At 50.3% G+C, this 18,878-nt stretch overlaps 1 protein-coding gene across 1 annotated transcript; it reads right to left on the minus strand.

The window, feature by feature from the left end:
* Window positions 1-366: 366 nt before the first annotated feature.
* CCDC130 (coiled-coil domain containing 130) lies at window positions 367-13,815 on the minus strand. Its single transcript, XM_006900824.1, has 10 exons — window positions 13,712-13,815; window positions 13,548-13,638; window positions 9,294-9,347; window positions 8,043-8,125; window positions 6,759-6,814; window positions 5,787-5,847; window positions 4,898-5,040; window positions 4,642-4,814; window positions 916-1,054; window positions 367-836 (listed from the first exon to the last, which is right to left on the minus strand). The coding sequence occupies exons 1-10, from the start codon at window positions 13,813-13,815 to the stop codon at window positions 367-369; spliced, it is 1,374 nt and encodes a 457-aa protein (XP_006900886.1).
* Between the last annotated feature and the right edge of the window lie 5,063 nt (window positions 13,816-18,878).

Here is an 18,878-nt window from a genome sequence, read left to right on the forward strand (position 1 = left end):
CCATCCTGCCCACATCCCTCCGCTTTGTCTGGCATGGATCCTGGGCACCAGATGGGCACCCATGACTGGTTTTCCCATGGGCCACACCGTCTGGGTCCCTTTCCACCACACGCAGCTGGTGTCACCTTCTCTGGTGAGCCTTTGTGGTCCCAAGCCAGGCACAGGCCCCAGCAGCAGCATTTGCTGGGTAAGGAGGCAGGTGGCCTGGGCTCTGTGCAGGAATGAGGCGGGGACAAAGAGATGTGGCTTTAATAATGGATGTGGGAACTCACAAGGCACAAACCCCCTCATGGGGGTCGAATAAATAACTCCATTGTCACGGAAGGTGGGGTCTGGAGAGAGGTGGCATCTAAACAGGGGACCTGGTCAGTCACTGTCCGAGTCAGAGTAGTCTGCCACCAGGGATGTGCTGAGGCAGATGGGATGTGGGGCCTCTGAGGGGCTGGTGTCAGCTTCCTCCTGGCATGAGCCTCGTGGGGACAGGGGCTTGCCCTGGCAGCTGCCCTCCACAGTCTTGGCTGGCTCCACAGAGCAGTCTTGGGGTGATGATGGCCTGTTCTGGGTGGTCCCCTTTGGCACTGGTGGCTCCTTGGACTTGGGGATCTCAGGTGCATCTTGGGGGCTCTCGGAGACTTCCCAGGATGGACGCCGCACGATGCCCAGGTCCTCCATGGTGATGGGGGAGCCAGTGGGGGCCGGCCGGCGGTGCAGGGCCAGCTTCTTTAGGACGAGGCCAGCTTTGCTGCTGCTGCTGCTGGTACCAGCTCCAGGGGCAGAGGCGAACCAAGAGCGGCTGATGATCTCTGTGCGCTTGAGTTTCTGCTTGTCCTCATAGGCTGCAAGGGAGGGGAGAGGGCGTTTTGAGTGGGGGCAGGAGGCCAGAGCCACCCTCTGCCCTCTGCAGCCCCCACGCACAGTCCAGGGTGTGGAACTTGAGCAGGGCGGCCAGCCTGCGGTCGTCCTCCGTTTCAGGTACGAGCGGGATGGCCAGGCTCGCCTTGGCCTGGAGCGCCTGGTCTTTCTCCTCCTCCTCCTTGATGGCTTTCTTCTTTTCCTGGAGGGTGGGGGAGGCGGCACAGAAGGGGCTCCAGAGCTGCTCCAGCCCTGGAGACGGGGCTTCCTCCTGACAGTCTGTGTGGGGACACTGAAGTCGCTCCCCAAGTGGCACACACAGTCACTGCCATTCATTACTCCATTCACGGAATGACCATCTCCAGAAGGCTGGGTGGTGGGCCCTGTTCAGTGCGTCGGGGCCCAACAGGGAACAGGCAAAACCCTTGTCCTCAGGGGTTGATGTTTGAGAGCGAGGCAGAGTGAGTGGGCAGGTGGGTATCTGCAGGAAAGGTCTGCTGGGTGGAGAACAGCAAGTGCAAAAGCCCTGAGGCAGAGCGAGCTGGTAGCAGTGAAGCAGCAGCCCAGTGGCCCGTGTGACGGGGATGGGGTGGGGTGGAGGGGAGGGGGAGCGTGGAGAAGAGGCAGGACTGGAAGGGCTTCGGGGAGGGGCTCTGGCTTGAGCTCCCAGAAGCAGTGTCTCTAGATGGATGTGAATTGGGTGACACTGTCTGTGGGAAGTTTTGTGCCGTATTCCTAGAATTAGTTTTTTTAAAATTTGTCCTCCTATTGTTTCCCCTAGAATTAGTTTAACAAGGAGAACATGTGAGCCCAGCTTACGTGCATCAATATAGCTACAAGACAAAAAGTCCCCTCATTTACGTTTGAACCTTGTAAGTGCTCCGGTCAGAGCAGCTGGTTTGACCCGAATACCAGGAAGCCCCAGGCACAGGGGTTTCTCTACAGGCACTTTTAGCAATGCGTCCGGGTTGATACCAGTGTTTGTACAGCTGTCAATTTGGTCAGATTCTGTTTTAGCTACAGTCCTGTGGTGGGCAGTTTCTATGAAGGTGTAGCAATAACTCTGAGAATGAAGTAGTAATTAAAGGAAAAAAGGAGAGAAATAAAAATCTAAACACATTATGTTTTACGCAGGACATGGTAATTTAAATGTTTAGATTTTGCTAGTTGTTTATGTATGACTATTGCCATTACACTCAGGATACATGGATTATGATTTACATATTACATTAATATATAAAAACTCTTTCTTGGGATGTGTATGCTCTAGTGTGGGAGGAGGTCATGGGGAAGGGGGATGTGGGCAACCCACACTAAGAACACCACTGGCTGTGAGAGGTAGGAGCCATGGTGGGCTTTGAGCGGAAGGAGTGCCCGCGTTGAGAATTCTCAGGCTGCAGGAGGTGGACCTGAGAGAGAGAGAGAGAGAGAGACAGAGAGACAGAGAGAGAGTAAGAGAGAGAGAGAGAGAGTGTAAGAGAGAGAGAAAGAGAGTAAGAGAGAGAGTGAGAGAGAGAGTAAGAGAGAGAGTAAGAGAGAGAGAATAAGAGAGAGAGAGAAAGAAAGAGACAGAGAGAGAGAGAGTAAGAGAGAGAGTGAGAGAGAGAGAGTAAGAGAGTGAGAGCGAGAGTAAGAGAGAGAGAGTGAGTGAGAGAGTAAGAGAGAGAAAGCAAGAAAGAGAGAGAGAAAGAGAGTAAGAGAGAGAGAGAGAAAGAGAGTGTGAGAGAGTAAGAGAGAGAGTGAGAGAGAGAGAGTAAGAGAGAGAGAGTGTGAGAGAGAGAGTAAGAGAGAGAGCGAGAGTAAGAGAGAGAGAGCGTAAGAGAGAGAGTGAATGAGAGAGTAAGAGAGAGAAAGAGCGAGAGAGAGAGAAAGAGAGAGAGAGAGTGTGAGAGAGAGAGTAAGAGAAAGAGTGAGAGAGAAAGAGAGTAAGAGAGAGAGTGAGAGAGAGTAGAGAGAGAGAGAGTAAGAGAGAGAAAGAGAGTGAGAGAGAGTAAGAGAGAGTGAGAGAAAGAGAGAGAGTAAGAGAAAGAGTAAGAGAGAGTGAGAGAGAAAGAGAGAGAGTGAGTAAGAAAGAGAGTAAGAGAGAGAGTGAGAGAGTAAGAGAGAGAGTAAGAGAGAGAGTGAGAGAGAGAGACAGAGAGAGTAAGAGAGAAAGTGATAGAGTAAGAGAGAGAGAGAGAGTAAGAGAGAGAGAAATAGAGAGAGAGAAAGAGAGTGAAAGAGTGAGAGAGAGAAAGAGCGAGTGTGAGAGAGAGTAAGAGAGAGAGAGTGAGAGAGAGAATGAGAGAGAGTGTGAGAGAGAGAGAGAGAAAGAGAGTAAGAGAGAGAGTGAGAGTGAGAGAGAGAGTAAAAGAGTGAGAGAGAAAGAGAGAGAGAGTAAGAGAGTGAGAGAGAGAGTAAGAGAGAAAGAGAGAGAGAGCAAGTGAGAGAGAGAGTAAGAGAGAGGGAGTAAGAGAGAGAGTGAGAGAGAGAGTGAGAGAGAGTAAGAGAGAGAGAAGAGTAAGAGAGAGAGAGAGAGTGAGAGAGAGAGTGTGAGAGAGAGTGTGAGAGAGAGAAACAAGAGAGAGAGTGAGTGTGTCTATGTAAGGTGGGGAGCTGGGAGACCAGGAGGACCACGGCTGGGTTATTGTCAGGAATTGTTGTCTTGACTAGGACTCTGAGAGATCCGAACCCTGGCCTACCCTGTGCAATCCTCACATTCTCTGACATACTTGAGTCCACTGTTAGTTACAGTCACTGTGTCAGTATGTCTCGTTGAAGGTCTTTTTCTCTCCTCTAACCCGTGAGTTAGAAGTGGGTGGCTTTTAGCTATCACTAGAGTTGGAGTCTGACATGTCTTCTGCAAAGGAATACACTCGGGGTTGGGTTTGGAAGGGGCGACTACAAATTAGAACCGCTGGCTTTGGGCGTGGCCTGCTGAAGAGGCAGCGGTGGAGAAGGGGTCGGGCAGGCTCGCGGAGGAAGCCCGGGCCACTGTCAGGCTGTCCGCATGTCTGGAGAGGGCAGAGCCCAGGGTGAGATGACAAGAAAGCTGGCAAGTTTGCTCCTGTGGTAGTGACCCACCTCCTCTCGTGCGGTTAACAGCCTTTGAAAACCTGCTGGAGGGTCAGCTATGGGTCGGTTCTGACTCAGTGATACTCAGCGACCCAGAAGACCATGAACAGAGCTGAGGGACAACAGGTGGACCGTGAGCCCAAGGCTTCCAGTGAGGTAGAACAGGCCCCTGGAGCACAGAGGTCACTCTCCCTGCCCTCAGAGGACACGTCCAGAGACAAAACACCACCAAGCAGGGCGCTCTTATATCCTGCAAGACTTTCTGCCGCCCCGACTGGCACCCAGGAGGTTGGATGGACCCTAAGCTGCTCGGACTGTACTACGAAGCATTTCTGGCCCAACCTTAGTGGCCCTCAGGGTCCCTGCTGGCAACAGTGCTGGCTGCCTGAGCACATACATATCAGGTCCCTGTGAACCTAATGGACTTTTTGTCACCATCAGGATGCTAATAGAAGACTTCTGAAATTATCAGGAAGGGGAGCTCTTTGAAATTCATTTCAGGATGGGACAGTGGGCCTGTGAAGTGGGTGTCAAGTGAAAGGGGTGGGAGCCTCCCCGGCCTCCCACAGTGGGGTCAGAGGGGACCTCATGTGGCTTTCTCCCCCTCTGGACTCCTCCGGTGCTGTCACTGGGGTGGGGACGCCCTGGGGCACGTGAGGGAGGGGGGTTTGACCCTGTGCCTTGTGGGGAACCGAAGGTCAGGAGGTGAATGACCGGGGGCAGAGTCCTGCTCACCCGGAACTGCTTCCGCAGCATGCTGTTGAGGGCGAAGTCGTCCTTCCAGGCGCTCTGGGCCTCCTGCATGTGGCTCAGGGTGGGCAGGGCCTTCCTGAGCGTGCTGCGGTCGGCCTCGCCGTGCTCCAGGCGGAACATGGCGTCCGTCTCCAGCTTCTGCTTTTTCTCATGCTCTGTAGGGGTGGGAGTGCAACAGGGCCTCTGGGGGCCTGGCTGGGCTGGCCTCAGGGGCACCGGGCAGGCGGGCGGCGCTCACCTGTCGTCAACACCTGCTCGTTGTCCTCCATGTCCCAGCGCTCCTCCTTCCGCTGGGCACCACTCACTATGACATAGTCGCAGTTAGCTGGGTCCGTCTGCATCTCGATGTGGTTCACGCAGAGGTGGCATTTCATCCGGAACCTGGGTGGGGCCGAGGCTGGAGTAAGGATGGCGCAGCTCATCCCCGCCAGCCCCGGGGCCCCCCTGCGTACTTCATCCATCCACTTCATCCAGCACGTTCGCTAAGCACCTAGGCGCTGCGCTCTGCATCCGGGACACAAGGTGAGCGAGACAGACACAGCTCACCACACGGGACAGACCTCTGTCAGGGTGGCCCGACACGGCTCACCACACGGGACAGACCTCTGTCAGGGTGGCCCGACACAGCTCACCACACAGACTTCTGTCAGTGTGGCCAAGTTCATTCATCTATTCAGTCATCCATCAGCAGCCCTTCACGAGTTACGTGGCCTGTGGCAGGCTCGGTGCCAGCCCCCTGCTCTTAGAGGGGGTCACATCCCAATGGGGGAGCTGACAGCTAGAGGACAAGCAGCCAGCCACAAGAGAGGGGCAGGATGCCGCTTTAGGAGGCGATGTGCACACGGAGCCAAAGGTGAGGGAGCGCAGTCCTGAGAGCGGGGAGCTGCCACGGTGGCTGGAAGCAGCGTGAGTGAGGGGGAGAGTGGATGAGGGCTGGGAGTGGGGGCCGATGGGGATCCCTAGAGGGCCGTGCTGTGCGCTCACTGATGTACCAGGACGGCTTCCGGGTGGGCTCAGGGAATGCAGTCAGCAAGGGGCACGAGGAGCTTCTCTCCTGCTCAGACTCTGTGTAGCCCCTCAGCCCACGGCCGCCCCACATCCGTCTAAACGCCCATGGGCTGCCCTACCTGTAGATCGGGGTCGTGTAGTAATTGCCAACTTTCTTCTTTTCTGCGTTGTAACGAACACCTGGGGTGGGGGGAGAGCAGAGGCTGAGGCTGTGCCGGGGTGTTCTCCCTGGTGCAGGGGTGATGGGGAAACACTGCCTGCTAACTTGGGGGTGGGGTGGGGCAGAGTGACCCTGAAATTCCAAGCAGAGAAGAGCTTTTAGACTTGTGAGAGGGGCTCAAAAGAGAGGGTGCCAGACCCAGAAGGTCAGGTTCAAATCCCTGCTCCGCCACCAACGGTCCTGGGCCTCAGCCTCCCCTTCTATTACATGGGGATGATAATGCTACACAGGGCTGTCATGGGCACTACAGGAACGAATACGTACAAACTGCTTAGACTAGGAGACAGGTATCTAGGGGTGATAAAAGCTTAAGCTAGAAAACCAGAGCGTAGACAGTGGGAGGTGTAGTCTGGCTCCACTTTCATTCCTGGTCGTGTCCCCGACAGTGCCAGGCTGAGTCACCGTGTCACCGGTGCACCTGGTGGCCTCTGGGACAAATTCCTCTGCTGGGTCTAACCAGATGGTGTGCTGGGGTTCACTCATCCTCCCTGCAGTGTGTGTGGGTGGTCCACGTATCTTCCTGTGCTTCTGTGGTGGGCAGAAGCTGGCCTAGCCCACACTTCCACACATATCCCCACTGCCCTACATTAAAGAAGAAATGGAGACCCGGGGGGTGGAGCTGCTGGCGTAGGGCCTCACTGTGGCTAAGCTGACCACGGACATGTGCGTCTGTCTGCTCATCTGTGCGCCTGCGAACCAGCCAGGGCCCGGGTGGTGAGAGCCCAGCACCTGTCCTCAGCATTTCATAACATCTGGATTTCCAGATGGTTCTCCCAACTGACAGCCCTGGAGGGGAGGGTCTCTGCACAATGCCTGCAGCTGGAGGAGCTCGATGTCGGGCGGGGCTGGTGCTGAGGGGGTTCAGGCTCACCCATGCCGATGTGGTTCTTACAGCCGTCGCACCAGATATTATACGGCATCTCGAACCTGCAGAAACAGAAGGCACCTTCTCTGCACCTGGCCGCCTGGGTGTCCCTGCTCCCGCACACCGGGGGCCTGGGTTCCAGGCCGAGGCCCGATTTCTGAGAGCTAAGTGCAGAGAAGTGTCTCCAGAGTGGCTGGACCATGTGAAGCCCTTCACAGCCTTGCGACACTGACTGACCCAGTGGACACCCCCCATCCTGCTGCTCTCTGGCTAATAGGCCAGGGGAGTCCCCTTCTGGTGCTGCTCTATCTTTACCCTCGCTGGTTAAGCCCCCTTTAAAGAAAGGAAAGAAGAGGTTGTAGGGGGCTGTACCGGGGGGCGCTGCACCGGGTGCGAGAAACACACAGCAGTTTCTATCACTGTTTCTTGTTAGGTGCAGTCCAGTCAAGTACAGCTCACAGGAACCCCGTGAACCCTGTCCTGTCATGTGTCAGTTCACCTCCGGGGGTGGGGTGGGGTGTCTTCCTCTCTTCTGTCGACTTTCTAAGCATGATGTCCCTCTCCAAGGAACAGCCTCTGCTAGCAACATGCCCGAGTGTGTGAGATTTGTCATCTTTGCCTCCAAGGAGCACTCTGGCTGCACCTTCTCCAAGATACGTGAGATTACTCAGTACTCTTCGCTGGAGAAGAGGTGCAGCGGAGGGGATTCAAATTCACGGCAATCCACGTGTGCAGAGCAGACTCCTCCACCGCGTTTCCCAGGCTGCGGTTTCTGGAGGCAGATTCCCAGCTCTACCTTCCAAGGTGCCACAGGGTGGGTTCCAGCTTAATTGCTTGTGCTGCCCAGGGACACTATGATGTGGCATCCTCAGGTAACACCTCGGAGATGAACTCAAAGGTTGGGGGTTTGAGTCTACCCGAAAGAGTCTCAAATGGAAGGCCTAACAACAACAATGTTCTAAAACAAAATGTGTATGAATAAATGATTGAATTTTTTTTTTTTTTAAAAAAGGCAGGCCTGCTGAGCTATTTCTGCAGAACCAGCCACAGAGAACGCAGGGCGCGAACTGTGCTCCGGCTCACACGGGGCTCGTCCTGAGCTGAAACAGGACTGGGCTGTTCTTATGTGCAGCAGCGATTGACTGGTACAGCGACGTTCTGCGGCACTGGGAAAATCAGGAGGGTGGACTTGCCGAGGATGAAGTGAGGGGCCCAAGGCCAGCCCCTTGAGGGTGAGTGCCACGAGGGCGACACAAAGGCAGGGGTCTTGAGGTGATTCCTGGGCCTTACCTGATGATGAGGATGCCCTGTGACAGCTTCCGAGCCCGCTCCCGCAGCGGGTGGCTGTTGTGGTATCGGTTGAGAGAGCCATGCTGTGGAAAGGACAAGGGGCAGGTCAGTGCCATGGAGCTGGAGGGGCGTGAGGACAAGCCTCACAGGTCAAGAGAAGCCTCGTTCTTACGTGCTGTAGGGGGCTTAACAGCAGCATGGAGACACTGAAGTCTGGCTGGCGTATGTGGGTGTGCATGGACCAGGAGTATCTGAGTCTGAATGTTTCCTTTCCTGATCTCGTGTCCAAAGGGTCACGTGACCAAGCCTTCTCTCTCAGCTTCCTGAGCCTCAGTTTCATCTGTCTGGGAGGACAATGATCCTAATACTGCAGGTCTGTGGTAGGAAGAGAATCTGACAGACTTTTATTGGATATGTCAGGTGAAGGGTCTCAATTGAAATCCCCAGTGATTTTGTGGGGGTCAGTCCATTGTATTTCCCTTTAGACATCTGGAGAAAACTATAGTGCGGAGGGGATGTGTGAGGATGTACCAAGAATCAGACAGACAGATATCCCTGTCCTCTCGGAACAGATGGTCTAGCGGGGAGACGGAAGACACACAACTCCACAAAAACTGCATCAGCTGCTTATGACGGCTGTTAAGATATGTGGAACCACAGCAAGTGGTCAGGGCTGGTCTCTCTGAGGTGACATTTGTAACATCTAAAGGTGAGAGAATAGGCCTGGTGGTGGACTTAGCCTCAGATCAAAGGAACAGCAGAGGAACAGTGGCCTATGGCCGGAGGAGAGTTGGTGGCTGCGACCCCAGGTCCCCTGAGCAGACTCTCACCCAGAGCTCTGCTGTTCGCACACTAGATCCACTGCTGAGTATAGAGGAAGGGTTATCAGTGACAACCAATGCCATTACTCAGGAGTGGAGACAGCTCGAGGCTGGTGGTCTTCTTTTCTATAAATGTTTGTTGTTGTTGACTGTCTTCGAGTCGAGGACTACTCATAGCGACTCTATGAACAAAAGGTCCGAGGCCCCTTTGCAACTATTGACATTTATCAAAGTTCATAAAGTTTCCGGAGGCATGTTGTTTAGGGAGTGGATGCCACTCCTGCTTCCCATTTTTTAGATAAACGTTTACTGCTTTGTAATATGGGCTGATACAGAGTCTTTCTGTATAATGGGACCAAGGCCCTGTGGTTCTGAGCCCACAAGGGGCACCAAATGCGCCTCAAGACTGTCCAGTGAGACTGGTCCTTACCTTTTCAGGATTGAAATCCGGAGGGTAGTACTTATTCACACCTTTTCTTTCACCCTGGAAAGCAGAAGAGAGAGGTGACTCTTTGAGGACCCCCAGTGAATCTACCTGTGTACGAGGCCTGAATGAGAGGGACAGGCCGAGAAAAGCCTTTTGGCGGAAAGCCTGTTGTTGCTATTGTAGGAAAAGCCACGTAATCATGCTTCTCCTTGAACGGGGCTGTCAAATGTTTTGAGCATGACCTTCAGTAAGAAGGATTCCTCCTTGGAGACACGGTGTCATGAACCAGCAGCCTGACTGTGAGATCCCCTCTGTAAACTCTGCTCCCACTCACTGCAGTGATTTAATGACCCATCAGAGCAGAGGTCCTCAAACAAAAGCCTAGAGAGTTTTTAAAACGCAGATATGTGGGACCCCTCCCTTGAGGTTCCCCCAACGGAGGACCAGGTCTGGTGCATGGGGCTTGGCTGCTAGGCTTTGACAAAAGGTCCATGGAAAACTGGCAAAGCAAACACTTATACACACATGTTCACAATATTACTCACAATACTAAGTGTCTGTCAACAGGTGAGTGGATAGACAAGCTATCCGCCTACACAATGCAATGCTACTCGGGCATAAGAAAGAACCATGTGCTGGTCCATGCTGCACTGTGGGTGAGCCCCCGTAATATCATGGTAAGTGAAAGAAATACAAAAAGGCCACATATTATTATGAACCCACTGATGTGGAATACAGACAGAATGCCGACTGGCACCTACCCGGGGCAGGAAAAGGGGGAATGCAAAGTGACAGGTTAAGGGGTTTCCTTTTGAGGGAGAGTCTATTTGGAATTAGAGCATTAGGCATTGTGAATGTCCTAAATGCCACCGACTTGCTCATTTTAAAGTGGTTCATTTATGCTACTTATTTTACTATAAAAACCCCTGTTTAATATTAAAAAAGCTCCTGAGTGATTCTCACGTGGGACCACAGAGGTTGTGACCACTGCACGGGAAAAGCTGGCGTTTAGAGAGTCTGTGAGGGGAATGAAAGGTGTGGCCGTGGAGGAGACAAGACCGGGAGGGAAGTCCAGAGAGCAGACAGTCTACTCACCATCTTGGAAGCTGCTTACTGCTTCTTGCCCTCAACGTGGATGATCTGAAAAGATGACGTAGACTGTGCTGTGTCGATATCTGGCCTCCTGCAGGGCCTGGCAGAGGGTTCCAGGGCCTTTCCTGTGAAGATGCCACTGGCTGTAATGGTGCAGCCCAGCCTCTCCCTGAGGCCTCCAAAGAAAAGCCTTTGTCTGTTCAGAAAGAGCATCAGTTTACTCTACATGCAACTTTGCTCAGATCTGACGCTCCACTTCTTCCATGGCCTCTCTTTCCCTGTCTGGCAGTGCAGCTGCCTCCTTGTCCCGCACTCTTCAGCATCGTCGCCTCTGGGGACCCCTCATACTCCGCCTCCCCTTCTGGCTTCCTCTGTTCTAGCCACCTTGGCTCCCTGGCTGTTTTCAAAGGCCAAGTGCAAACCTGTGTACCTGTTGTGCCCCTGCCTCCAATGCTCTAACACCAGCTGTCTGTTCACAAAGCTTGTTCTCTGTCACAGGTCCTTCAGAGGCCTCACCCGACCATCTGAACTAAAGGCACTTCTTCCTTGGAGTCCTTGTCATGTCGCGCTGTGTCTGGTTATCTGACTACTGTTTGCATCCCCACCAGGAGTTCATGCTGCGCTGTATCTCATGACTAGAACAGTGCCTGCTCCTGAGAAATGCCAAGCAGGTGAATGACAGAGAACAGGGTTGGTGGCGCAGGCAGCAAATGCAGGGGCTGATTAAACTGGTGGTGGCAGAGAGACTTTTAGACTAAGCAAAAGGAAGTTCTACTTTCCACTGTGAGAGAGACCCTGTAAGACCTTGAAGCACTTTCTAGAAAGGAGATCAGTAGACTCCTAATAAAAGGCCAACGAATATTTCTGGCTTTGCGGGCCAGAGGGTCTCTGTTTCAAAGAAGTAAGATAGTAGGTAAACACTGAGTGCGGCCTGCATTCTGATGAACATCTGCGGTCACTTAGGTTGGAATTTTGCATACATTTTACTTGTCATGAAATAGTTTTTTTCTTTTTTAATCATCTGAAACGATAAAACCATCCTTAGCTGGCAGGTTGATCAGGATTTCTACCCCTCGCATGCTACATCTCTGACAGCTTTTGTTATCTTAGTGCAATGATCTCTGACATCATAGCATTTAGTCTGTATTGTTCGTGTTATTTGGAGGACTAGCGGCACTGTGGCTAAGGCTGATAATCGAAAGTTCAGCGGTTTGAGCCTACCGTCTGCTCAGAGGAAGAAGGAGGTCTGCTTCTGTAATGCTGAATGTTCAGCCATTTGGAAACCAGAGGGAGCCGGTTTTATCCTGTCCTACAGTGTAGCTATACATCAGAACTGACTTGATGGCTGGGGGATGAGTTTTGTGGGTCCCTGTTGATGAATAAGGTCATGGGAGCTTGGTCAGGGTCTGAAGCTGCTAGGGAGCAGAGGGGGTTCAGAGCCCCGAGTATTAACTGTTCTGCCATGACCCAGAGCCCCTGTCATGGGTCCTCCATCTGTAAAGTATATCCCCTGGGCCAGGCTTGGCTAAGGTTTTTCCAGCTAAGCTGTGCCTGATCCACGCCATTGCATTTTCAGTTTTTCATATGCATGTGGAAGATGGACTGTGCAGAAGAACTGATGCATTTTAATTGTGGTGCTGGTGAAGAATATTCAAAATATCATGGACTACCAAGAGATCAAACAAATCTGTTTTGGAGGAAGTATAACCAGAATGCTGTTTAGAGTCAAGGATGATGAAACTTCATCCTACATAATTTCAGCATATTTTCAAGAGGTGCCAGCCAGTCTTTGGAAAAGGAAGCCGAGTTAGTGAAAGAGAGGAAGACCCTCAACTAGATGGACCAATACGGTGACTGCACCAACGGGTGTGAGGATCGTGTAGGATAGGACACGATTTCAATCTGTTGTTCACAGGGTTGCTATGAGTGGTAGTCAACTTGACGGCACAGAACAACAACAACAACAGAACTGCTTCTGTCAACAGAAAAGCTAAGCATTCAGGTTTTGCAATCACAGCTCCCTGGCTTTGAATCATGCAGCCACTACTACCTGGCTGAATGAGTGACCTTGGCCAGTGTCTGAGCTGCCCTGGACCCTTCACTCCTCACCTATAAAACTGCTCACCTGTAAAGAGCAGACTGTGACAACAGAATTGACTTTCTGAGGTTGCTGTGAATAATACACGAGAAGTAAGTACACAAAATACCTGGCTTAGAAGAGCTGGATGGATGTTTTCCTACCAAAAGAACACCTAAGTCTGTCAAGGAAGAAATGCAACCATGCTAATTGATCCTATCTAATGCTCATTAGATGCAAGGCTGCGGAAACGTCATCTCACCTACTTTGGGAATATTGTTAGTCTTTGGAGAAAGACATTATGCTTGGACAGGTAGAAGATCAATATAAGAGAGGAAGATAGATCCTCAACAAGATGGACTGAGCTCCATCGAGCATGTCCAACATAAGCTCGTGCAGGGTTTAGATCTGTTGTCCTTGAGTTTGCTGTGAGTTCTATTTGGCTCAACAGCACACAGTAAACTAAAAGTTGGTACTTCAAACTCATCCAGCAGTGCCACGGAAGAAAGGCCTGGTGACACGCTTCTGTAAAGATTAAGGCTGGATGATGAGTTGATTTCAACTCATAGCGGCCCTACAGGACAGAGCAGGGCTGCTCCCGTGTTTCCAAGGCTGCCCATCTTGCTTCTGCTGAGTGGCTGGAACCACCGATCATCTGATTAGCGGGCAAATATTTAACCACAGGCAAGATAACCCCAACACACAAGGTCACCAACAGAATGAACTCAATAGCAAAGGCTTTGGTTTTGGGCTTCCTGGTCTCATCTGCCGAGGGATCACTGCATGCGCTGGTATCCGACTCGGTCGCTTCCTTAGCTGCGTGACTGTGCGCAAGGCGCTTAAGCTCTCTGAGCCTCAGTTTCCTCATCTGTCAAATGGGGTTGGTGAAAAGCATAGAGCAGAAAGGAGTGCTGTGAAGACGGAGTCAAACAGCATTTCGTGCGTATCTTACAGATGCTTTCCCATGAACAGACGAGGGAGGGGTTTTATTAGTTCCATTATCCAGACAAGGAAACTGAGGGGGGCTGTCAGGCATAAAGTTGGGCGGGGGTCATGGTCGCACGCGAGACCCTGGAGATTAAGGTTGCGGGGACGCGGCCGAGACTCAGGGGCAGCTCTACGCGCTGGGCCTGCCTGAGCTGAGGACCCCGGTCTCCCAGCGAGTGCATTCGCGTCCAACTGCTCGGAGGTCGTGAGGAGGAGGTGATGAGACCCCCGACTCCCGCCCGCCCCCCAGCCCACACTTACCTACCCTCCTCCTGACGTCACGGCCCCCGCTCCCGCGCCCGGAAGTGCGCTCCAGGCGCAAGGGGGCGTGGCTGCCCGGGGACGCCGGCGTGAGGCGGGGCGAGGCATGAGAACCGCGTTGATTGGCTGAATGCGTGAAACGCCGCGCGCACTGCGGACGCTGTCTACAATGATGGTCCCGCCCCTGTCTCCGCCCACTCTGCCAGGCCCACTTTGCTAGGCCCAATCCGATGTCAGCCTCGGTGTCGTCATCCGCCCAGGGGCTGGATTCGGGTACCCTAAAGCTGATTTCCCTGGTAGACGTTCCTCTGATACTACATGCTTTCAGCCAAGATCTATCTAACGTTAGCTATAATATCCCTAGTACCACGACCTCTTCTAAACCCAGCCTGCATATCTGGTACTTCTCTGTGCTATGCATCAGAAAGGTCGACAAAGACCAGGAATGATAGAAGGAGAATCAATGCCTTTGAGTTGTAGTGCTAGAAAAGTATTGACTATACCATGGACTGACTGCTAAGAGAACAAGCAGATCCGTCCTAGGGAGGGTGAAACCAGGCTGCTCCTTGGAGGCAAGGATTCTGAAGCTGTATCTTGCATACTTTGGGCATGTTGCAAGGAGGGATCAGTCCTTGGAGAGGGTCATTATGCTTGGGAGGGTGGAGGGACAGCACACGAGAGAAAGACCCTAGGTGAAATGGATTGACCCAGTGACTGGGGTAATGGAGTGGGTGTGTCAGAGACAATAAGGTTGGCTCAGGATAAAGCAGGGTTCAGAGCTGTTGTATAGCGTTTCTATGAGTCGCTGGAGACTTGACCTTACATAACAACACAATTAACAAAGCTGATTCAGGTTGTGATCTTTCCAATGGCTTGCTATGCATCTGAGGGCTGGACAATGAAAAAGGATGACAGAAGAATAGATGCCTTTGAGCTGTGGTGTTGGAGGAGAGTACTGAATATCCCATGGACTGTCAAAAGAACAAACAGTTAAGTCTTGGAGAAAGTGCAGCCAGAGTGCTTCTTGGATGCAAAGATGGTAAAGCTTGTCTCACATACTTCAGGTATGTTGCTCCAGAGGCCTTGGAGACAGACATCATGCTTGAAGGGTGGGCGTGGGTTAGGGTTAGACACCAGAAGAGAAGACTCTCAAACAGGTGACTGACGTGGTGACTGCTGCAATAGGATCAAGTGGGCCAGAGATTGTGAGGTTGTCACAGGATAGGACAGGGTTCAGATCTGTTGTTCATAAGGTCACCATGAGTCGTACTTGATGGCCTAACACTACCACCACTACTACCACCAGTTGTTGTTGTTGATTGCCATCAAGTCAAGGTCAACTCATAGTGACTCTATGAACAAAAGACCTAATGCCTTTGCACAGTTATCGTTGTTTCTCCAAGTTCATAGTTTCCAAAGGCATATGGTCTAGGAAGTGATGCCACTCCTGCTTCCCAACCTGTTTTACAACTGGGAGTTCCACCAAATACTGTCCACAATGGGAAACCATTATGGTATTTGATATCCCCATGGCACAAGGTTCAGCATCACAGCAAACCCAGGTTATCTCATATAGCACATTGACAAAGAGTGGTGTGCAAAGTGGAAGAATGTTCCTCCAGATATAACAGCACTAGTCTCATTTAGCAGTGTTTAAGTGTTGTCGAGTCAAATATGACTCAGAGTAAGTTTTGCAAAAAAGACCTGAAATCTCTTTTATAACATCATTTCTGTACATTTATAAGTGAGTCTGTAGAGTTTCCAGAAGCATCTAGTTTAGGAAGTGGATGCCACTTCTGCTTCCCAACATGAATCAATCTGGAAGTTCATCCAACCACTCTACATAATGGGTAACAATTATGGTATTTGATACGACTATGGAATAGTGTTCAGCATCCCAGCAACTCAAAGTTGCTCAGTGCAGCAAATAGACAAATGATTGCTGTGTCTTTAAGAGAATATTCTTCTAAAATTAATAAATTTGGCCCTTGGGCCCTACACGGTTTTAAAGTCACACTCTCAAGCGGTCTCCACCTTTACCCTTAGTCTAAGGCTGAAGGCCACCCACTTTTGAGGGAGAAAAAGAACAGTAACACACAACAAAATGGACCCCAGAAACTTCCCTTGCCTGACTGCCACCAAGATGAGGCTGCCATCGAGACATCAGCCAGCCAGCCAACTGCCAGAGTGGAGGGAGACTCCAAGGTCCAGGCGTCAGGCCAGACCACAGACCTATACTTGCTGAAAACAAAGAGAACTTGAAAAAAAAACCCCAAAAAAACCCCCAAAGAGGACTTGACATGCTTGCTGTATAAGACCAAAGACGATAACCTTCAAATATGGATTACATCTCTACATCAAGAAGACAAAAATCTTCACCACTGAAGCAATAGGCAACATCATGATAGATGGAGAAAAGATTCATATTGTCAATGATTTCATCTTTCTTGGATCCACAACACTCTTGACACCAGCAGTCAAGACATCAAAAGAAAAAAACAACAACAAACCAAATAAAACCCACCAAAAAAAAAAAAGGAGAACTCAAAAGCCATATTGCATTAGGTAAATCTGCTGCCAAGGACAAAGATATTAAGGAGCAATCATGCCAGTTTAAAGACAAAGGTTCATCTAATTAAAGCCATGGTCTTTTCAATTACTTGCTATTATGCATTTAAAAGTTGAATGACTAAGGACGACAAGAGAAAAATGGATACTTTTGAGTTGTGGTATTGGAGAAGAGTACTGGATATCCCAAGGACAAGCAAAAGAACAAATAAATATGTCTTAGAGAAAGTGCAATCAGAGGCAAGTGTGGTGAAACTTCATCTCACATATTTTGGGCATGTTGTCATGAAGGGCCAGTCATTGAAAAGAAGAAATCATGCTTGGAAAGGTGTAGGGTCAGCGAAGGAGAGGAAGACCTCAATGAGTTGATACAGTGACTGTAACAATGGGTTCAATTATATGAGAGATGACGAGAACAGTACAGGGTGGGGCGAGGTTCAGATCCTCTGTTCATGGGGTCACCCTGAGTTATAGTCAGCTTCATTGCACCTAACAACAGTAACAACAACACAATTACTTGTTGCAATCAGATCAGTTTTCAGTCATGGTGACCCTGTGTTCAACATAATAAAACATTGTGTGATGTTAACTTTAGGATCCAGGGTCAACGATATTAAAGAAGACCCTTAACGAGATGAACTGATGCAGTGACGGTATCAGTGGACTTAAGAAGAGCGGAGCGGTAATACCATCTCAGACAACAGTCTTATAACACAAGTTTACAGAATACTCCTGGGCCTCCTCAAGAACGAGACTGATAGCCCAATTACAAAATGGGCAAAAGACATGGAAAGAATTTTCACAGAAGACATTTGAACAGCAAACAGACACATGAAGAAATCCTCCAAATCACTGGCAGTAAGAGAGATGCAAATCAAAACCACAATGAGGTACCACCTCACTCCAGTAAGAGTGGCAAAGTTTAACAGGGCAGCAAGTAACAGATGTTGGAGAGAATGTGGCGAGAAAGGAACTCTTATACATTGTTGGTGGGACTGTAAAATGGTGCAACGGTTCTGGAAGGCAGTTTGGTGCTTCCTCAAAAAGCTGAACATAGAAATTTCATATGACTCAACTATTCCTCTTTTTAGTCGTTGTTAGATGCTGTTGAGTCAATTCTGATTCATGGTGACCATCTACATAAGAGAATGAAATATTATTCAGTCTTGCACCAGCCTCACGATTGTTGCTATGTTTAAGCCTGTTATTGAAGCCATGGTTTCAATCTATCTTACTCATTCTTCCTGTTTTTAATTGACCCTCCACCAAGCATGATGTCTTTCTCTAGGCAGCTGTCCCTCCTAATAACAAGGCCAAAGTCAGTGAAGTAAAGTCTCACATGGATTGCCAAAAGAACAAATAGATCTATCTTGGGAGAAGCACAGCCAGAATTCTGTAATATATTTAAGAGACTGCAGCCACGAGGCCACCAGAGCTCCCAGTCCATGGTATATTACATATCTTTTACCAACATCATAATTCAACTGTATCAGTTCTTTGGTCTTCTTTAGTCAATGCCCGGCATTCACATGTATATGAGGTAATTGAAAAATACCTGATTTGGATCAGGTACACCTTAGTCCTCAAAGTGTTAGCTATATATAGCCAACCAGCTGGAAGAGATTCACATATATGTCCATTCCAAAGATGATCCGACATCCTATTATCTTCATTGCTATGGAGCCAGACAGAACTGACGCATAGCTGACTCTTCAGCACCAGCAACCAAAATTCTCTTCCTATGAGTTCAGACTTGCTCCCAAAGATACACTCTAAACCTCTAAACCTCTTCTACCAACTCTGACACGAATGGCCACAGCTTTCACTACTTCTCTCCTGGGTTTGACAATTCATTGTAATAGTTACACAAAACTCACAGACATTATTCACATTGCAATGGGAAAGTCTGCTGTTAGGGACCTCTCCAAAGTGCTGAGGAGCAATGGTGTCTCTTTGGAGACTAAGGTGCGTCTGATACAGGTCATGGTCTTCGCAATCACCTGTTATGCATCAGAGAGTTGGACAATGACCAAGGAGGATAGAAGGAGAATTGATGCCTTTGAGCTGTGGTGCTGGAGAAGAGTATTGAGAATACCATGGACTGCTAGGAAAACAAACAGATTTGTCCTGGAGAGGGTTAAACTGGGTGGCTCCTTGGAGGCAAGGATTCTGAGGCTCCGTCTAACATACTTTGGACATGTTGTGAGGAGAGACCGGTCCTTGGAGAAGGACATCATGCTTGGGAGGGTGGAGGGACAGCGCAGGAGAAGAAGGCCCTCTATGAGGTGGATTGATTCAGTGACTGGGATAATCGGGATGGGAGTGTCAGAGTCAGTGTGATTGGCACAGGACAGAGCGGAGTTTAGGGCTGTTGTACCTATGTACAACATAGCAAGCGACTCGATGGCACATAACAACAAAACAACAACATGGGGACTTCTAGGCCACTCTGGTGGCCTAGTAGTAAGAAGCTGCACGGCAATTTTGAAGGCATGTAGTTGGAGGCCATTAGTGGCTCTAAAGAAGAAGGATGGGCAATCTCCTACCATGAGATTAACTGCCTCTGAAAACCTGCTGGAGGGTCGGCTATGGGTTGATTCTGA

This window comes from Elephantulus edwardii, unplaced genomic scaffold (genome assembly GCF_000299155.1).
Source record: "Elephantulus edwardii isolate Elephantulus edwardi_28Jun2011 unplaced genomic scaffold, EleEdw1.0 scaffold00296, whole genome shotgun sequence".
Taxonomy (NCBI): Eukaryota; Metazoa; Chordata; class Mammalia; order Macroscelidea; family Macroscelididae; genus Elephantulus; species Elephantulus edwardii.